The sequence below is a fragment of the Lepidochelys kempii genome, chromosome 27, assembly GCF_965140265.1.
Source record: "Lepidochelys kempii isolate rLepKem1 chromosome 27, rLepKem1.hap2, whole genome shotgun sequence".
NCBI lineage: Eukaryota > Metazoa > Chordata > Testudines > Cheloniidae > Lepidochelys > Lepidochelys kempii.
The window spans coordinates 10,805,966-10,827,574 of record NC_133282.1 but is presented as its reverse complement, the minus strand read 5'-3'; the positions used below and the strand labels follow the sequence as shown (position 1 = coordinate 10,827,574).

The 21,609-nt window shown below is 42.5% G+C and overlaps 1 protein-coding gene across 2 annotated transcripts in view; it reads right to left on the bottom strand.

Moving 5' to 3' along the window:
- MAP3K3 (mitogen-activated protein kinase kinase kinase 3) overlaps nt 1-21,170 on the bottom strand; it is a 50,164-nt gene extending 28,994 nt beyond the window's left edge. The window contains exons 1-4 of one of the 2 annotated variants that reach the window (XM_073326161.1): nt 20,819-21,170; nt 12,435-12,559; nt 11,933-12,022; nt 6,621-6,661 (exon numbers count right to left, since the gene is read on the bottom strand). In XM_073326161.1, coding sequence (XP_073182262.1) covers nt 6,621-6,661; nt 11,933-12,022; nt 12,435-12,559; nt 20,819-20,822 — 260 coding nt within the window. In that variant the 5' untranslated portion in view covers nt 20,823-21,170. Of the gene's footprint in view, nt 1-1,021; nt 4,085-6,620; nt 6,662-11,932; nt 12,023-12,434; nt 12,560-20,818 lie in introns of those variants that run through there. The other variant, XM_073326162.1, reaches the window with a different exon arrangement.
- Nucleotides 21,171-21,609: the final 439 nt, after the last annotated feature.

Genomic DNA, 21,609 nt, shown 5'->3' with positions numbered 1-21,609 from the left:
GTTCATTCGGAGTACATATTATAAGTTAGAGCTGTTTGACAGGACACAGTATGTTTCTGTTCCCTGATTAGATAAATATGTAACTTATACTGGTGGAATATCTCCCTCTACAGGCTGCTCCACGTAAGAAGATGAGTCTACTATAGCTGCCAGCTAAATGAGTTATCTCCTTAGCTCAAGTAGAGACTCACATTTGGTTCTGAAGGTCACAAGTTCAAGTCCTGCTGAAGGCCAAGATTGATGCTAAAAGTGAAATGACTCAGTGTCTGGTGCAAATACTCAAGTTTATGAATTTCAGACCTACTTCCTGATATTTTCCAATATTTGCTTATAATTAGCCATTTCCACAAACATTCCCACAAGTAAGCTTGTTCCCTGGAAGTGTTTTCTTGCCTCTAACAGAGAAGGACACAAGCACACTTGATTCAAGTGAAAAACCCAGATTCACAGAAATTGCTTTTCACCCTGCTTTGGCCATCCAGAGCATCCAAGTCCCAAGATCTTGAATTGCAGCACCAGCAACTGCTGTGCAGTCTTTGCTGCCGCTACTCAAATACTTGCAATATTCCAAGTTTCTGTCAATGAATATAGCTGGATTTAACTGAGGCTGGACAACGTTGACCATTATTATTTGTATTGTTGTAGTGCCTAGGAGCCCTCATCATGAGCCAGGAAGCCATTATGCTAGGAGCTGTATAGAAAGAACAAAACATTTTCAGTTTTGTGCTAAACAAGCCTGATACTTCAAAGTTTAAAGGTGGCCAACCACACTGGACAGGAAGGACACCCCTCATTTCACTGTGTCAAATATTACACAACTGGCCAGGTACATGGTGGGGTTTTGTTCAGTTACCTCTGAACTGGCATGGGAAGTTTTATACTCCTATGTTCCAAATAAAATACTGTAAAATATATGACAGACTCATACTCCACGTACTGAAAACATCCTCTCAAATCTCCCAAGAGCCAATATAAATAATAAACATTTAAAAGGAGCACCACCAACACTTTCTTTGTGTACCTATAGGTAACGTGCCTCTGGACAGCTCTGTCAACATGGATATTAGGAGTCCAGTACCAAACTAGCTTTAGCCTGTCAGTAACCTACACAAATGACAAGAATATATATTAATCTGCTTAGTTTTCCCTGAATACAACCCTCTTGCCATACCAAGATCCTAGTTACAACATTCAGCCATTTCGCCCTCAGTCTCATTTGAAAAGGAATTTTAAAACCCAAAACTACGTAAACAGCCAGAAGCAATCCAAACCAGTCAATGGTGTGGCTACTTGTGGGGGACTGTGCATGACCCTGTGGCATAGTCGTGCTTCCAAGGACTGCAATACAGCTTTCCTTGTTGAGTATTATTGTTTCATTTGCTTTGAATAGGAACTAGAAAGGTTTCAGGCAGCAAGGTAACAGGTAACCTCAGTGCTGATTCTATAAAAGTGTTTCTTTTGTTGGAATGTTCTTGCTGTTGAAAGTTGTCAAGTACTCAGCAAGTCATATATCCCAACAACACTACATTAAGGGACTATTTTTCCTCTATCCAGTGGAAGGATCAATGTTGTGAAGCTCTGTGCTACATCAGGACTCTAGCTCTATTTACATCAACACTAAGCAACTGTGCATGTCAAGTGAAGGCCTAAAGAATGGCTCTCTCAACTCCCTTAAAACATTTAACCCCTTCACTGGCATTCTCAGGACATTCATGTGTCAACAGAACATCAACCCATTTTAATGCAATGTCAGGACACATGAGGCAAATGCGTTTCCCAGACATAACTTAGGAGTCATTCAGCACAAGAAGGCATAAAGACATACCTGCGGTGGGGAAGGAAGTGGAGAGTTCAACTGGCAAGAGTACAATTTACCGGCCCTTCTCTCTACCCAACCAGTCCACAGAGGATCCACCAGGGATGCTGGGTCCCCAGCAGCCTGCCCTCTCCATTCCACATGGGCCAGGCTGTATGTTTGCCCCTGTCTCTCCAACTACATCTGCTTCTGGGCCTTGCTACCCCTCCCACCAGATTCCTCTCCAACTTTTCTATTCCCTTTCCTTCCACCCATCACTCTCCACACTCTGTTTCCCCAAACCACTGATTCTCAACCTACTTACCATAGTGGGTCACATCCAATACCATCTGTATGGCCCTGAGGAGGTCAGCTGATCAACCCTCTTGATGGGCTGATGGGCCACAGATTGAGAACCACTACCCGAAACCCACTAGGGTCCTCCTCCATAAACACAGAACTAAACCCATGCCCTTAGCTTACATGTTGTACCCCTTCCCCCCACCCTTTGTTTAGATGATTTGCTCTTAGGTGCAGGGACTCTTGTATGTGTCTGGACAGCACCCAGCACATTCTGAGAGTTAGTCTAATACAAATCTGATGGCTGCTCAGCTTCCTGCTGTTACATGAAGCAAGTTAGTGTAGCTCCTAGAGGATGGAAGTCCACATCACAGCCACCACAACTATTAGCACTAATTGGCAACCCTGCTGTCAGCCTTCAAGGGAAAGTACTGAATAGGCCACTGAGCTCCTGTCCTATCCCTAGAGGCAATACCCTTCAGATGAGGGTAGAGACATGTTGCTTGGGAAGCTCCAGTTTTCACTGCTTGTGCTTACTTGCCCTGTGATACTGGTCTCCAACACTATCAATCCAGCAGATTTCACCACCACTAGATACCCTTTAAGTATATAGAGGTTTTGTTTTAATAATTCCTAACTTCAGTCTGCTTCCTCAGCCCCTTGCTACTAGACCTACAACGTTTAGCTATTTAGAAATAGCCCTTGTTAAAAAAGGCAGCCCACAATAACATTTTCTGCATATTACCAAGAAACCAATCCATGAAATTATAGTACTTTGGCACTGGGCAAATGTAACTTGGCTCCCAGCTGCAGTGAAGCCCCTTATAAAGGCTTCTATTCTACACACACGGCACGAAAAACACACAAGATTTGTGGCACCCGAAAACAGCTCTATTAGAGGAGTGCACAGTTTTTAAACTAACACAAAATCATGGAGTTCAGGGTTTCAGGAGTCCATTCCTGCCTGACCACCTTAAATATTTGTGGTTAGATCTGGCAGCTTCTCTGAAATGAAACACACACACTTACATTTTCAGCGCAAGCCTTCTGTCTGTAACTGCATGCCACTTTGGGAATGGGGAATTAGGGCAAGCGTAACTGCATAATTAGACTAACACACAATCAAGCTTTTCATTTCAAAGTTACTTAAAAAAAACACTTTCTGCTTCCCTGAGCTCTGTGCCACCTTAAATACAAGCGCTTGGGAAGGAGATGTGAAAGACAATAGCACTGTTGATGAGGTTCCACTTCCGAAGTTACCTTGTCACAACAATGTATATCGCAAAATATTGTGGCATGTCGGACAGTGGCTCTGTTGTACTCCACAGCATTCCTGTGTGACACCTGAAATCAACTCATGTCAGCTCTCTATTAGGAATGCAGTAGATCATGACTATGACTACTTTTGGATTTTCTCTTGGTGTACCAAAAAGATTAGTGTGTTGTCTGCAGGAATTCAGGCACACAGTGAATTTTGAGAGTCGTATGATCCAATGGCTTAAAAAAAAAGTTTATGAAATTGTTGACTCTTCTCTGCCATCTTCTCCACTGTGTGCATTGTCAAGGAATTAGATGTAGTGTTATCAATTGGGTGAAATCTTATTCTGAGTTATATTAAACCCCCACTGAGATTGGTAGGTTTAATTTACCCTTCAATTAACATAATTGTAAGCTTAAGCCAAATGTAAGACAACACCCAAAGGCTTTTGGCTGTGTACTGTTTTGGGTAGGGGTTTGGGAGGAACACAGAAACTGAGGTCAGATAGGAAGACAGACAGCCGGAAGGAGCATGGTGGCTGACCCTGGATGAAACCTGAGAAGAGGTTTTTGGGTCACGGGTGCACGCTAAAAGAGTGCTCTTGGTCCTGTGAACAAAAGAAGCTGTTTCTTACTATTTGATTCCTCCTGTGTTCAGAGACACAGGACTTTGCACACTTCTTGTAAATAAACAAGATTGCTCCAAAGAAAACACTAGACTATCAGCAAAAAGAAAAGGAGGACTTGTGGCACCTTAGAGACTCACAAATTTATTTGAGCATAAGCTTTTGTGAGCTCACAAAAGCTTATGCTCAAATAAATTTGTGAGTCTCTAAGGTGCCACAAGTCCTCCTTTTCTTTTTGCGGATACAGGCTAACACGGCTACTACTCTGAAACTAAACTATCAGTTTCTACTTCCAGCAGGAACATCCCCAGGGCCCTGAACTTTGACTAGCTGCTTGGATTGAAAAGGGGCAACAGTATTGTCTCTCCTGTACTCCTAGGACAAGAAAACTGAAACAATTTCAAGATTTACCAACAGCTTAAAAATGTTAGCACAATGTTCTTTAACTGCAATAACACTCCTCTCTCTCTCTCTATGGAATCAGACACATTTTAAAATGCTTAAGTTGTCTGTGTACAAGGTAATTTATCCCAACAAAACATTCTTGTGTCCCAAGAAAGTAGGAACTACAGGACTTCACTAAGTTTTAATTGCTGGAAGTTATACTGTACACATGGAAATGCCTTAAAGTATTAATTCTGGGGTTTTGTAAGTCTTGCAAAATCCAGCATTAGAATAAAAGTTAATGAAAACTTGTCAGTAAAGAGTATTTCCCCTGTGGTGTCTACCACTCACAAATTGCTGTGCAGTGATAATGGACATCAGAAAGTGAAGCACTGGAAAAAATGAAACTGACCAAGCTAGTTTCACTATCCTGAGCTAAGTCAAACAAGTAGTAACACAAACAAATGAAAAACTAGAGACTGCCAACTGGAAGTCACTTCAGGCTAGAATGACTTATTTTTTTCTTGTTACTATAATATGTAAATTGACTAGAACTAAAAGAATAGAGAAAAAAATCTCTATTTTAAGTTTCTTTTGTGCAATGGACAGTACTTTGTGTATAGACAATTTCACTGTTTGCCCTGAATAGTCAGTTTCTTTTTGTAAGAGTATTCATGCAGCAACAGGGAAGAGAAAAAAAAATTAAAAATAGAACTGCACAGCCATAAAATTCGGCAGGGAAACTCCAGGCAGGTATGAAACCTGAAACTACTCTAAACAGCTAGCCAATTGTTAAAAAGAGGTTCAAATATATATTTAAAGGATACATCAAATTAAGTTTTTAGTTTTTACTATAATGCAATAACTTTTAACTTGACATCGTAAGAATGATTTTTCTAGAGAAAGCAAAAGGGTCCAAATATGTGAGTAATGACATCCCCATGAAACCTAACTTTCTTAATCAGAATCCTGATTAAGGAGGTTTGAGAGTTCTCCTCCAAAATACTGCTACATACAAAGAACTCAGTCCTGCAACCTTTACTTAAGTCATCCTTACTTACTCAAAGGTCCCACTGAAGTTAATGAAACCAACCTACTTACACGAATAAAGGTTGCAAGACCATGACTGAAGAAAGTCACTTATGTGGCATTCCTTTGCTTCTTTATTATTTCCAAAGGCAAGCCACTTCATCAAAATAAGAGTGTTGGGGGTTACAGACAGGGGAGATGCATGCAATCTCCATTTTCTTTAACAGTGGTTATATAAATCACAACACATCACACGGGCCCAATTCAGTAAGGTACTTCAAAACATGTGTAACTAAGGGCATAAGTAATCCTATTGGCTTCAGTGGGACTGTGCATGTACTTAAGTACCTTACTGAATCAGAGCCTAGGAGAGGAGAGTTCCTCTCCATTTTTCAAGCTGAGCCACTGTACAACCCGGCTTGTCAGTCCCAAACACAGGGATGCCCAGCAGCACCCCAGTGAGGCATTCGCCTTAAGATTTTATTAACAAGTTTTTAATACAGGTTCACAGATTGAATTAACCTCTAAACATGTTTTCCAATTATGACCAAAACAAACTAGGAGAGGGTGAATCTAGAATATACACAGACAAGTTCCACTGGGGCAACTGGAACTTGGTTTTCACCCATGTCATCTACTGTAGGATTTGCCAATATTGTGCATCCATGGGTCCCTTTTCCCAGCCAATGATGCCGAAATAGAGGCACTGCAACCGTATTACAGCTGCTCTTCCAAAACATGGGACACTTGCAACACTGTATCCTGACTCTGGTTTGCCCAGGCAACCATTAATCAATCTAGTGATATCTAATTTAAGCTTCCCGAGTTACAAGTGTGTGTCGAGGGGCAGAGAGGATATCCATACCTTCTTCCAAAGGAGCCCCTCTGAGCAAGATAAACGCTACTGACAGAACCAGAAGGTACTAGGACTGTGGCTGCAAAAAGAGGACCTCAAGGAGGTGAAAGTGGAAAAAAAACAGGGGGTTGGGGGAGCACTGAGGAGAGAAAGGGAGAACTCAAGAATCCCAGCAGGAACCACCCTTTGCCCCACCCTGGGTAAAGCATTCTCTTTAGGTCAGAGTAAGCCATTTTAGACAGAAACCCATGTAAGATCAGAGTCATAACGGCATGCACCATGTGGAATTCCTGTGAAGTCCACATCCATTTAGTCTGACTAGCGTACTTTATCAGACACACTATATACGAGAACACTGAAGGTAAAAACTTACCGTCTTTCCCCATTATGTTCAAACTTTATCCTTACATCAATCTGCCCAAGAGAGACGAAACAGAAGATTAGTCCATCATCAAATTCTTTGGCTTATTTCATAAGTTATAACAATGTGTACAATGAGGATCTGTGAGACAAAATATGAATTTGTTCTCTGTTCTCACTCGTGTTTAATACGTTATGATTTTCAACCCTCTCCCCACTTTAGTCCCAGAAAAAGCCCTAATTTTCCAGTACTCAGGCCGCTTCTTATACCATAAGTTCTCACCTATTTGACGTCAAATTATGAAGCCTTGCTTCTGGCAGCATTCATCAGAAACCACCAGATTGTCCGTCTATTCTGCCCCACAATAGGTGTGGTCATTGAAGCACTATTTTTGTTGGCCCCTTCCTCCCAACTCATTCCACCCAAGCAGAAGCATTCTTCAGCTAGTGTCTTTCTCCCATTATTACCACCTGCAGACTAGGAAATTATAAGCAGCATTAATCTTGTAACATCTCAAACTTACTATCTGATGGCTTATGTAAAATGAGATGTGTATCTGATGCATACAAGCCAGTTAAGATGGATTTGACGCTGTTTTGTACCACCACAGCAACACAAAGTAGTCAGGAACATATCTGACTCTTAATTTTCAATTGACATAGTAGCTTGGTTTTCTTTTTTAAATATATAGGCAAATTTGCCAAGTAAACTTCTAGGACACAAAACTGATATGTGACTGGCATAGTTATCAGGATATATGTATTCTATTTTTTCCTCTTCTATCAACACTCACAGGAAGACTGGGCAGATAAGAGGAGGACTTCATAGGTGTAATATGAGCAGGTATGTGGGGAGAGCACAGAGGGGGGATGACAGGGGACTTGAGCACCAACAGGAGCTAAGGGAAGTGTGGGGAAGCAGCCACATGCAAAGAGAGCATGAGATGGTGACAAAGGATGTGAAAGGGTGGGGACTGTGGGGAGTGAAGGAGCAGAGAGATGGCCCCATGCACCAGAAGGGAAGAGTGTGTTCATTTTGTCTAGTTACCCACGGATGATGCATGGAGCTAGCATGTGGCCGTGGAACTTTTAAAGAGCAGCAACAGATGTAGGAGGTCACAGTAAATACTATAAGATGGGGGAGGATTTGCCATTTTATTTGTAAATAGACATGAAATCCCTGCTTTAAGATAAACATAGCCTCTATGATGAAGTCACAACCAATACTTTCATAATACAAGTATGTCATCATTTAAAGTGTAGAAGAAAAGGAGGACTTGTGGCACCTTAGAGACTAACCAATTTATTTGAGCATGAGCTTTCGTGAGCTACAGCTCACTTCATCGGATGCAACAGTGTAAAAGGTTTCCCATTCATGTTATCCAAGGTTTTATTAAAGTGCCCACCAATGTGGTAGCTGTGCACTAAGCTGTAAACTCAGAGGATGCTAGACAGCACAGGGAGTGAAAGTACAGCACATTTAACCACTAGAGAACAAAGTTCAAGTTTCAATTTAGATCACAAAGATAAAAACTAAAAAGGAAAAGAAATCTGCTCTCATAAGGTATTATAATTTCTCCTGCACAACCCTAAGTGATTAGAGTGGATGAAGCCAGCTGTGAAAGCCTTAAAGACAATAGGCAATCATATCTAGGAACTGAAAAAAAAAGTGGGTAGGAAATGCTCTTTAAGGTAGAGGAAATATCTGGCAGACCCAGTGGTCAAGAAGGCAGTTCAAAGAGACCCATACATTCACTGCCAGTACACAGTATTCTTGCAGAAGTCCTGTAGGTGCATAACTGTTCATGACAAATGGGCTTCCTGACCAGAGGAACAATGATCTTGCAGCCAAAGTAATTTACATATAACTTTCCTAAAGTCTGCTCAGGCATGGGAGGAGTGCAAGGGGTGTGCTCCCCACACTGGCCCTACAGGAGCTGAATTAGGCCAGGTGGGCCCAATCAGCTAATTAGACTGCAAACCAGGGAGCTTTATGCTGGAGGCAACTAATTAGAGAGAAGCTCACCTGGAAGGGACAGGTGGGGCTTTTACAAGACAGAGGAAACTGGAAGTAGAGCGGATGGCTAGGAAAGGCTGTAGTCACTCCTTGGGAACAGGGAGGAGTGTTTGAAGGTTGCGGGGAGAAGTTGCCTAAAGTTACTCTCTGGAGAAGGGAGTGAAGAGACTGGCAAACCCAGAGGAGTACGGAGGGATATAGGAGAGATGGAAGCAGCTCGGGAAAAAGCAGCAAGGTGCAGGGAACAGACCTTGGCTGCTGTGTAGAAGATCCCTTACCTGGAACCCAGAGTAGAGGGTGGGCCCAGGTTCACCTGCCAGCCATTGCGGGAGTGGCACTGTGAAGCAGAAGACTGCTTGAGACTGTTGGAGAGCAGGAACCTTGACGCACTCCCGCCCCCGAAGAGGACAGCTGTGGCTCCTGAAAGTGGCTACAGAGGAGAAACTGACCGGGTGTAACCACTGGAAGGAGTGTAGGCCTGACTGATCTAATCCCCAGGGCTGCCAGGAGGCGGTGCCATCCAATGGTAAGTAGACCAACCCATGGCTGGGAAGGATGAATTTTATGCACAGGGTCATCAAAAGGGGAACTTTGTGTATTTACTCCAGTTCAGCTGTCTAATCAAGGAAAAGGAGGGCAGAAACTGTGAAGGAATGATGGGTTATTAAAGATGTTTTCCAGCTGACTGGGTAAGAATACATAATATGTATTTTATAAAAGTCTTTTAATGGCATAATGTACAGAGGGATAACAAATAAGAATCCATTACACAACTAAGACATTGGGGTAACAAGAGAATGACAACAAAAAGAGGGTGGGCATGTAACCTCAGCCTTGGGCAGTGTGGCTTGGGCTTCAGACTTCCTGGGGGCAGTGCCAACACCAGCCTTGGTGACCCCATTAAAATGGGGTCCCAACCCACCATTTGAGAACCCCTGCTCTAAAGGATAGGTGTTTAAGAAAGCTAAATGTCCTAGGGTTTGATCCCCACTAATAACCCAGGGCGGGGAAAATTTTATGCTGGTTACTGAAATGTAGCCTCCCTGGGGTGAAAGGATGGTAGCTGTATAGACAGTCAACAGTAATGCTGCACAAAAGTGCATGAAAGTAAAGAACACCTCTAAAGGGCATTTAAGAATTGGATTGCTTTACTGGCTTCCCTTTTAAGTGTTCCTCAGACACACAGGCTGAACTAATCCTTTCTCAGCATGTCAGTATTATCCCTTCAATACCTTCCTGAGCACTGTGGGTTACTTAAGACTTCTCCAGACACACTTGACTCCTCATTAAGGTTGGGATGAAGATCTCAGAATTTATCTGTGTTTCAGTAGAACTACATGGAGCTGAAAGTCTGTTAGAGGCTAAACTTAGGAACTACAGATCCATGGACAATCAGTGACAGTACAGGAAATACTGGAAAAGGGAGCTGGATTCCTGGTAATTACCTACTATCCTTGGCAATATGACCCTAAAAGAGCAGTAGACTTCTGGATACGCAGGCAGAAAATCCATAGACTTATCACTCAAGACAACATTCACTGTGAAATACACATAGCTTGGACAGTAGCTTAGTTAAGAAACTTGTATCTACTGCTCATACAGGCAATGAACAAAGCCAATGTTTCTTCACCCTGTGGGCCTCCACAGAGATACTAGATTAAATTGTGGGAGGGAGGTGTGTGCCACAAGCAGAGGAGAGTCACAAGGTTGAGTGAAGCAGCATGACCCCAAATCTAGTCTGACTCTCTGCAAAAAATACACTGCTATGGGTGAAGCACTGGCTAGTTTCTTGAAATCTATCCTCCCTGTTCTAGTGACTATTCCACAGGGGAACAGGACTACAGGCTCAGGAAGCAACTCACTGGCTCACACCATCTATGCTCTCACAACAAAGAGCTTCCTATAGACTCCCCTATCCTATGCTGCATGTAACATTGTGATGAGTGAGCGAATGGGGGGGGGGAAATGAAAAGACAAAACAAAAATAGGATAATATGCACAGGGAGACAGAACGGAGACAAACGAGTGGAAAAAGGAAGAGACGGACATGGTCACCATTGTGATATGGCAAAGCACAATGGGATTCTGGGAAGGGTCACTCCATCTATCATAACGGAGGCTCAGACAAAAAGCTGAATGCCACTGGACTAAGCACTAGCTTAAGAGAGGCACAGTTCATTAAGACACTTCACAAAAAGTCTTGAGACTTACATCCCCAATCCTAAACCTCTTCTGAGCAGAGCACTAATTGTGCACAATGGGGTGAAGGTTTTGTATGATGGACAAATCAGGTGTAGGTCAAGAAACCACACCATGTTCATTCCCACTTCCTGAATAAGCCAGGATTTGATCCTTGGCCTCCATAGCAGAAATGACCACGAACTAACCCTTACCCACTGAGCATCCCTTGCTTGGGAAATACAATTACATGAAAAACAGACCAATGAATTTGCCAAGTATCAGAGACCCAAGTATGACAGCCAGTCTGACTGGGTCCGCCTAAGAAATAATGGGTGTTGACTACATTTTGGTAACTAGGTGTTGAACTCTGATCCCACACCAGCAGGACAACAGAGTTCAATGCTAATTGGGGAGGCTCACTAGCATTGTTCATCTCTAATTGTAGTAAACCACATCTGATTATACATTTCATCAGGGTCAACCACACTTAGCTATAATGAGTGTTGAACTCTTTTGACCTTCCCCACATTATTGAGGCAATATATCCAATACTGAGAGGTCAGGGGCAGGAAGGAACTTAACTAGATTTAAGTAACAGCCTCAAAGCTTAAACCAGATCCACTCCACTAAAGTCATTTGACCATCTGTCATTAAGCCCAGGTGACTTGAATTAATTCTCTGAAAGTGCTGGACAAATATTTGCACATTAAAAGCCTGGGGGGTATTGTGGAGTTTGCACTGAAATGGCGTTCACCCAAATAGCACACCATACAGGTGGAATTTCTAGGTTAATTTGTTCAAGACTCATGAATTCAACCTTATCAGAGACAGATAAGACCTATTTGGTTATCTTGTCCTCCTCTCCTTCTGCTAAGTCGCCAGTGCAGGATTCTTCCCCACAAAATCTCCAGAGCTTTGTCTAGATTAGTTCTTAAATGATTCAACTAATGGGACTTCCAGCACTCCCCTGGGGAAGGTACATTCTACAGCTACAAGACAAAGGCAATAGAAAAAAAAACTTCACCACCTTCCCATACCTGCTTAAATGAGCTCTGTAAAGGTCACTGAGCATGAACATGCTCTTAATTTATAATTGTTAATACTGAAATGGAAGCCAGTTTTCTTACCGGAATTTTTTTTTCTTCTACTGCACAGGCACACTGGTTTGTTATTGTAGGGTTGCTCAGGAGGGCTGGACTGCTGGCATTATGTTTTTTCTTAAAAGAAAAATTATTAACGTTGGTTTATAAAAAAAGAAATAAAAGATGGACGGTGCAAGCTAAAACAAGAAAGCCACTCGGTAGAATTTTCAGCCAATCTACCCAGATAATGTCTTTCCACATACACTTAAGGGAGGCAGATCATTGAGCTGCTCTGACCAATCATCAAAACATTGCCTGCTTTAGTCCAATAGAAGGAATAAAATAACCCAAAGTGAACCTAAACCAGTAACCTAATCCAAATTAGGAGAGTATAAAGCCCATGAAGTAGGCACATCCCTCTGCAATGCCAGGACTTGCATAAAATACTGGTGCCCTATTGCAGTTGAAGCAAATGGACCCACTTCCACTCTAGTCTAATCCCTTGTGTGAGGTCATAATTGTCAATCTCCATTAAACAATCCTTCACCTGTTTGTTGGAATGAGCAGTGTCTTTATTCTTCATGGTATCAAAGCCAGGCAGCCTGTGACGCCGGCCCATTTGGAGCGCAACCAAGTCCTTCATGATGGAGTGCAATGCCTCCTCCTCCTCATCTGCAATTGACAAGAAGGAAGTTATTTTGGTGAGTATCAGTTAGGGAACTTTCAGGAATTCAAACTAGTGTTCCTCTGGCTGAGAGACCAGATTTTTTTTCCCAAGTGCACAGAGTACATCTTCATTCACAACCACTAACCCCCATGACACCTGTATGAAGTAGACATGCATTAGCCTAACTTCAGAGGCAGGTAAATGGAAGGGTAGAGAGTTGTCTAATGTCATGAAGCAAGTCTGGTCAGAGCTAGAATTAGAATACGGGAGTTCCTGCCTCCCAGGACCATGTCCAGTTCACCCAGCAAAATCTGCTAAAGAGTGCTTTAGGTTACTTAGAAGAATCAGCTGTAGGTGTTTTGTTGCCCAGGAAAACTGGCAAGCATCCATCCCCTTCCAACCTTACATTCTGCTACCCCAGAGAGCCTTCACTGCTTGATGATGGAGCTAGCCCTGCACAACAGCAAGAAAGGAACCAGCCAACCAATTATTCTGAATTATTAGTAGGTCTCAAACATTTGTGCTGATTGTCAAGGGCATATCTCCCTATATCCCCAAAACAAGGTTCACAGAACAAAGGCATCAGAGTAGCAGCCGTGTTAGTCTGTATTTGCAAAAGGAAAAGCAGTACTTGTGGCACCTTAGAGACTAACAAATTTATTAGCGCATAAGTGTTCGTAAGCTATAGCCAAGTGAGCTGTAGCTCACGAAAGCTTATGCTCAAATAAATTGGTTAGTCTCTAAGGTGCCACAAATACTCCTTTTCTTTTTGCGAATACAGACTAACACGGCTGTTACTCTGAAACCTGTCTTTATAAACCATAACACCCTCCACCCAGGTACAGTCAAGCAAACAGTGAGGCTGCTAAACTATATCCGCTATATTCCATTTTCACGTAATTACAACTGTCAGGAAAAAAAATTGACCTTTTGGGTTAAAAGTTCTCATGTAACCAGTAAAATGTAGTCTTCCAGAGCCTGTCTGAATTTAGGACTGAGGTGAAATGGCAGAGCTGTGTGGAAAGCATAGAACTGGAATATAAGGAGGTACTGCAGGAGTTAGCTAGACACCTGCTTAGTCTATGCCAAATCATTCATTGAAATTAGTCCCTTGCTTTCAATATCAACTAAATATTGTAGAGAAAGAGTTGTATATGGCATGTGAACTTTTGCTCAAACTAGTTACTGGCTTATTGACTTCATTTCTGAAGCACTATGTATTCTGAGCAAAAAAGCATCGGATGTTATCAGTTACACAATCCTGTCATTGGCACATGTGTACATACTATATTCTTGGACTGTTGTATGTCTAGCTTATCAAAACTCTATGGTGTTTGTTTCTTTAGACACTGTATCCAGTTAAATCTCCTCTAATAGGAGTGTAACCTCATTATAAAATCTGAGCCAAATATAAACTCTACTTTGAACAAACTGAAAAGAATGTGTTGTCCTCTATGGAGTCTTGCAGAAAATTGGGGAGGGGATAGCGGGAGAGAGAGTTGGATGAAGAGAAACCTACTCATGTAGGTTTCACATTTGGCAGTGTTATAAGAAATACTAAATAAACTGACTAGTCTTTAAGGTGCCACAAGTACTCCTTTTCTTTTAACATAAACAGACAAGGTTATCAAGCTTTTCTATTTAATTTTAGGCTGTACTATTTTAAGATCTGTCATTAAACCTGAGATTAGTTACCTAGATATGCAGACCTTGATATGCAATTTCCCCTCCTTCCCAAAGTACGTAGAGCTATCAGTTTATAACATGGTTAAATTAAAATTTACAGCTCTCTGGGGCTAATTTAACAATTTTAACAAAACCAGAGTTAAAAATAAAAAACCCAGTTAAAGAAAGTCATGGTTTTTTTTGTTTTTTTTTAAATCCCACTCTGGATGCATGTTGTTGCTCTAGGATATTGATTTATATAAGTACAAGCCTAACAGTCTTAGAATCAATGGGAACATGAGACATTTCTGAACATTACAGTATAGATGTTTCTCAGGTATATACAGTTGTAAAAAAAACCAACTTATTTGATGAAGCAAGGGCGCACATTTATTCCTCATTTCATGTTACACACTTGATCACAGATATTTATTCCTGAATTTAGGTTACTTGTTATAAAAAGACAGGTCACTAATTGACTTACTAATAACAAAATGAACAAGTTAGATTATTATGCCCAAAGGAGGTGTATGTGGAGTGAATACATCAGACTTTTCCAAAATTTAATGTAAACCATTATGAGTTCAAAGCAAAAGAGGGAAATTTATGTATTTGTAACAAAGCATCATCCAAAAGCCCCAATCAGGGTCACACAGTTCCTGCCCTGGGATTTCCAACAGCACTCAGCATTGACCTAACTCTGCTCCAATTCATGTTACTGGTAAAGCTTCTACAGACTTCAGCAAGAACAGTTAAGCCAATGTTAGGAACCCCTAGGAAAGAGATAGCTAAGACAGAAAATATCATAATGCCACTATTTAAATTCATGGTACACCCACACCTTGAATAGTGTGTGCAGTTCTGATGGCCCCATCCCAAACAAGATATATTAGAATTGGAAAAAGTATAGAGGGGGCAACAAAAATGATTAGGGGGTATGGAGGACAGATTAAAGAGACTGGGACTGTTCATCTTAGAAGAGACGACTAAGGGGGAGTTATAATAGAGGTCTATAAAATCATAAATGGTATAGAGAAAGTGAACAGGGAAGAGTTTACCCCTTCATATAATATGAGATCTAGAGGTCAACCAATGAAAATAATAGGCAGCAGCAAGTTTAAAATAAACTAAAGGAAGTACTTGACACAAGGCAGTCAACCTATAGAACTCATTGCCAGGGGATGTTGTGAAGGCCAAAAGTATAACTGGGTTCAAAGAGAATTAGACAAGTTCATGGAGGATAAGACTATCAATGGTTATTAACCAAGATAGTCAGGGACAAAATCCCATGCTCTGGGTATCCCTAAACCTCCAACTGCCAGAAACTCAGACTGGACAACAGGTGTTGGATCACTCAAGCTGCTGTTCTATTTACTCCCTCTGAAGCATCTGGCACCAGCCACTGTAGGATGACAGGATACTGGGCTAGATGGACCACTGGTCTGACCCACTATGGCTACTCTTATGTTCTCCCCCACCAGAGTGCATTACTCCAGCCGCCACCATGTAGATTAGCCCATGGTGTATCTCAATATAGTCTAAGACTAAAACCTTACAGTCTATGCAATAATTTAAAATTAATGCACCCTGAAAGTTGAGAATCAAGTATCAAATGTAATGAAATTAAACCATAACTGTTCCCTCCTGCCTAAATGGATCTCCTTTCTTCCATATTGAAAAATAAGGATTTTCTGTAATCAAATTTGCTTACATTTTGCATTTGACAGCACTTTGTGTACAGTTAATTTTACTGCTTCCCTTATACAATCAATCACTTTACCCCTGTTAGCGCAGGTGTTTCACACACCAACAAAGAGGAGAAAGTTTAAAACTAGAAAAATGTGATTGTAAAACCACAAGGAAACCTATGGGACTGGGATACTACCTGAAAGTACAGCCAACTGCACAGAGGTGGCTAGGGCCCACAGGGATACAAACGCTAAGATCTAGTATCAGAGTTTGTGGTGCGTGCCCGCATAGTAATACTGTTATACCAACACTGACTGTGGATATCATGGTATCACCCATAAACACAGCCACATTAAATGATTTATGTTTCAAGTGGTCTCCAACCTGGTGGTCTTTTTAAAGAGTACTAGAGAACTGGGCTGGGAAAGGAAATTTCATGTCTTGGATTTGTCCATTGCCTTTATAACAAAAGTGTTAAATGTGATATAGTCAATATTCTGACACATTCAAGTCCAATCCTGCAAATTTGAAACCAGTCCAGAGCACTCAGCCCCTTTCAAGTTCAGATGCTGTACTGCAGTTTTAACAGTAGACTGTTTATTTTGATATCCTTCACAGACACATAATGACCCCAAAGTCAAATAAGTGAGACTGCTGAAAACATTCAGCCAAGTAGGCAATTTGGTTGGCTGAATGTTCCCTACTGCTATAATACATGATACTGTTTTTGTTTTTTTTAAGTTCATATTGGTGGCATCTGATCTTCATTTTTCACATCAATCTCCATTTTTACAGCAAACTGAATATCAAATATTTGATTTTAACTCATTTTATATCAAAGTGTGGCTTCAGTTAAGGTCTGTATGGCAATGGAAATACAAATTTGAAAGACTGTTTCTTTTATATAGGTCAACAGGTACTTTATGATCAAGATTTTACAGCCTCAGCTTTAAAAAAAAAGTAATATTTGCAGCACTATCAGTTTTATGGCACAATGCAGAAGTTAATACAAATGAAATCTAAGCAACTTTGGAAGAGCACTGAGACACCCTGTTTTGCTAGGTCTCCAGCAGGTCTGGGAAACACAGTTCTGCTTTGTACGGGAAAGATGTTGTCCAGGAAATGCTTTTCATGTTTTAAAAACTACACTCCAGGATGTTATAACATTGATAAAGGGGAATTACTACTTACAAGGAAAGTTATTCCTTGTGTAAAGCATTTATTTCAGTTAAAATTTACTCAGACCTGCGTAATAAACCAAGTCAGCGAATTTGCTATGACAGGGATGGAAATTGTTTAAAACAAAATCACAAAGTTCAACAAACAAAGCATAGAAGCATCTGCACATTGGTTAAAAACAGGAAGCCTGTAAACCCCTATAAACAAGTTTGCATGGTATGAGAACAGGAGGGATGGTGACAGAGTAGTGTCTGCTGTTTATTTGTAAGAAAGAAGCACACTTTTTAACACAGAGACACCTGGTTAGTTTGATCCAATGACTGGGAAACTCATGGCAATCAATGAATTTTACAAATTAGAAATACCAAAATACAGCCTAAAGCTTTTTTTCACTGAAGTGTAATTTGCAGTCCTTCAGTGCACATGGGTCAGTGTACCCTAGGGTATTTTGTAAAAGTAAAGTATTAATGATAAAAATTTCACTGCATGTTCAGGGTCTGTTTTTACAACATGTCTGTACAGCATGTAGCATAAAGGCCTCAATCCCCTGATTCAGACCTCTGGGCACTATTGTAATGCTACTAATAGCACAACACAGCATTAGAGAAGTTCTATGGTAATTCGTTAATCTCACTATCAGAGGCTTATGTCTTCACAGTTGCCAGTGTCTTCAAAATTTGCAACTCACTTGCCTTACAAATGTCAAAAGCCAGAGCTCCTCTATGTGACTGCAAGGCACAGAAAAAACTGGGACTCCCTATTTTAAATTCTAACAAAACGGTTAAGAATTGAAAACTGGTTGTAAATGGCAGACTTATTCCTTCCCCCTCCCCCATAATGCAACAGTGGCTGTCAATGCAGCAAAGCCTAAAAGCTCTGCTTACGGGTAAGTGTGTGAGCCAAGGGAAGGAAATGACACAGGCAGGAAAAAAGCAGATTGAGGGAAAGACTCAACTGCAGCTGGGCCTGCAATGAGTATTTCAGTCTTGGTCTAGCACAAGCCCTTCAATCTCAACACAGCTCTCCCCACTGCTTCTCAAATATATGCACATGTTTCTCTTTAACAAAAGCATTATCAGCTTCTCCCACACTGCTGAAAAGCCCTGTACAGAAATTAAATTTAGTGGTAACCTCCTATAAAGTGCAAAAGAATCAACTTTAATGCACTTCAGTACTGTTAATGGAGTTACCTCAAATTGCAACACTAATATCCCTTTAACTACTCAGTATATTAACTAAGTTTTTTGGGGTAATTTATGAAGAAAAGTAGAAAGCTAAATGAAACAATGTAAAGAATAATACGGTATAACCTAGACTATCCAAACATCTATCCAAAACTGGGTCATTGTCTCCTAAGGTCTATCAGGTTGAAAATTCCCTCCATTATCTAAATAAACTATCCAATCTAATTTTCTATCATCAAAGACCTCTAAATAATCATGGCTATACAATGATTATTTAATTTAAGAGCAATTGTACAAAGCAGGATGGCATTCATTAGTTTAACAGCTAGTGAAATCATCCCTTTTCATTTTGCAACTCATGAGCGCACACACAAATACTAGCTATATGATTGTGATTAGTAAGCATTTTAGTGGAAGGTAGACTTTCATTTTCTCAAGTATTGTGTGTTTAAAGACCTTCAGGTCTGTTGCTACAGAGCAACCATCTGACTATTCTGCCTGTATTTCTAAGCATGACCTAGTCATGAAGCTTAATGCATCAACATCTGAATTTACACTTAAACCAAATTTTATATATATATATTATATATACACACACACATATATTTTTTGTTTTAAGCATTGTTAGCGATGCTGCATGGATTTATATTTTAACATAAGAACTAATTATATGCAGGAGACTAAACAACAAAGCAGAGTTTTAGCAAACCAGGTAACTTCAGAAAAAAAATCAAAGTTTCAACTCCCAAAACAGAGCAACTACACAACTCTGCAGTTAGGTTAATAACAGTACTTACTTTGCCAGCATACAAATATGGCCAAGTGTAAGCTCTATTTTACATAAATTAAACTTTTCTCTTGGTTTATAATAGACTGAATTTTGGACTAAACAAGAAACCAGGTAAACTCAGAAAACCTTGCAAGGCACTTCCCTCTACAGTTCATGTCTTCCGAAAACATTAACTCCAATAGTGCAGATTGAATTATGACAGCCTGTGGTGGCAACTTATAACTTATAACTCTTCAGCTCCATAACTTGTCTAAAAATGCTATTGTCTGAATTTAGTAAAACAAATGAGGATCGAATGGAAGCTTCATACTGGAGACTGAAGATTTTGATAGAATTCCAAGTCACAAATAGTGCTATGGCCAAAATTTTCACATTTGGGGTGCTACAGGGAAGCACCTACATCCATATTTCAAAATACGTGGCCTGAATCTTACAGGTGCTAAACTTCACAATTTCAGTCAAAGTCAGAGGAGATGTGGATGCTCATTCACCTTCCAAAAGTGTCTAACTTTAAACATCAGAGTTTGAAAATGTTGCCCTATATTTTTAGAATTTTACTGAAATACCCTCCAAGCTCCTGATCAAACTTATAGTAAAAGTATTTTACATTACCAATCAAAAATCAATATTGGTTTTAAAAAAATTTACAAAATGTTTACATTCCTCATTTATCACTAATTGTCACATACCATCAGGCAATAACAGAACCACCATAAGTTCTTCAAAATATGAGCCCCCCTGACACTGGAGCAAGAAACTATGTTAGTTCCAGCCATGTTCAAGAATGGTTTTCAAGCAGGATTTAGTTTCAGGGTGAGGTAAAAAGGGCATGTGACAAAGGAATAATAATACATAATACCAGGGGTGCTGGTATTTAGGTTCTCATAATACAAGAATGAAACTGAAAGTCACAAAATATTAAAATGAGCACAGGGAATACTTTTTCACACAACTCCTAATTAACCAATGGAACTCACTGCCACAAGACAAAGAAAGATTATTCCTAGAAGTCTCTAACGATAACATCCACTGTTACAGCAGACAAGAAAAAAAAAAGATTATAAGGGACACAACCTCACATTTAAAGGCGTAAGACAACTACTACCTAGTGGGGGTGGAGAAAGTTACTACATATCTAACCCTGGCAGAGTTTTTACCTCTGCCCTCATTGTTGGATTCAGCACAGCACTTATGCCCTAAACTGATCGGGAGTCAACACCTCCCTAGGGGGGCTCTGCACACCACGGCGGACAGGGCTTTAGCCCAGGCTGCGCCCAGCAGCCCACCAGAGGCCTTCGTGTCAAGGGCTCATGCGAGGAAAGAGAGAAGTCTCCCCGAGGCGCGTGGGGGCAACCCCTGCTCGGACCCCCCTAGGCACACCGCAGGGTAAAGCACGGCCGGCGCCCCTGGCCCGGGCGAGCCCCAGCCGTCGCCGCACCCCGGGGTGCGGGTGGCACCCCAGTGGCAGGAGAGTGGGGGGAGTCCAGCCTGCAATCCCGGGGGCAGGCACGTGGACCTGGGGGGGGGGGGAAGTGCTCTGAGCTGGGCCCCGACTGGGGAGACCAAAAGGCAGCCGAACCCCACAGACCGGGCGGCCCCAGATGCTCCCATGTCCCCCTCACAGGGGGGCCCGGGCGCGCGCAGTTCCCCTCTTCACACTCCCCCCCCCCCCCCCGCCAACGGCCGCAACCGGCCCCTCCCCCCCACCGGAGCCGACAGTCCCACCTCAGACTCGCCCCCCCCAGCCGGACCCCTACCCATCTCGGCGGCGGCCGGGCCCGCGCCCAGGCGGGGCGAGCGGCTTGGCTGCTCTCCGGCGCGCTGTCTCCGGCCCCAGGCTGTCACGGCCGCGGCTCCATGGCGGCCGGGATCCGGGGGGGAGGGCTCAGAGCCGCCGCCGCCGCATTCCCAGGCCCGGGCCACTGCCGCCAACGTCTCCTTGCAGCGGCCCCTCTCCGGCTCCTCCCCGCGGCGGGACCGGGACGGGGCGGGGGGGGCCCGGTCTCTCCCCTTCACCGCCTCCGCGGGGCGCACGGACCGTCAGCAAAACAAACCGCTCAGCAGCCGCCGCGCGCGCACGCACGCACCCACCCGCCGCCGGCGCCGCCGCCTGCCAATCACAGGGGCCGACCCGTCGATGGTCTGCCAATCACACGGGCCGAGCCACCCACCCGACGTTGCCGCCTGCCAATCAGAGGCGGCGAGCCCGCCCCGCCCCTCCCTCCCTCCCAATCACGGGGGTCGACCCCTTCCATGCCAATCACAGGGGAAGAACGGCTGCACCGCCCCCCGTCAATCAGACGTATGGCCCCGCCCCTCTCTCTTCACGGGGCGGTATCCCCTCAGCCCCACCCCTGAACCTGCCAATCACCTTGATGGATGTCTGTCTAGGTGCTGGGACCCGCCCCCCAGAGTCTATTTGCTTAGGTTGCAGAGCCAGCTGCTGAGGTTACAGCTGGGGCTGGATGAGTGGGAGCCTGTACCTTGCCCTGCATTGTGGGTGTGCCCAGGTTTGCCCAGGGAACAATGATGGGCAGGGCTGTTTATT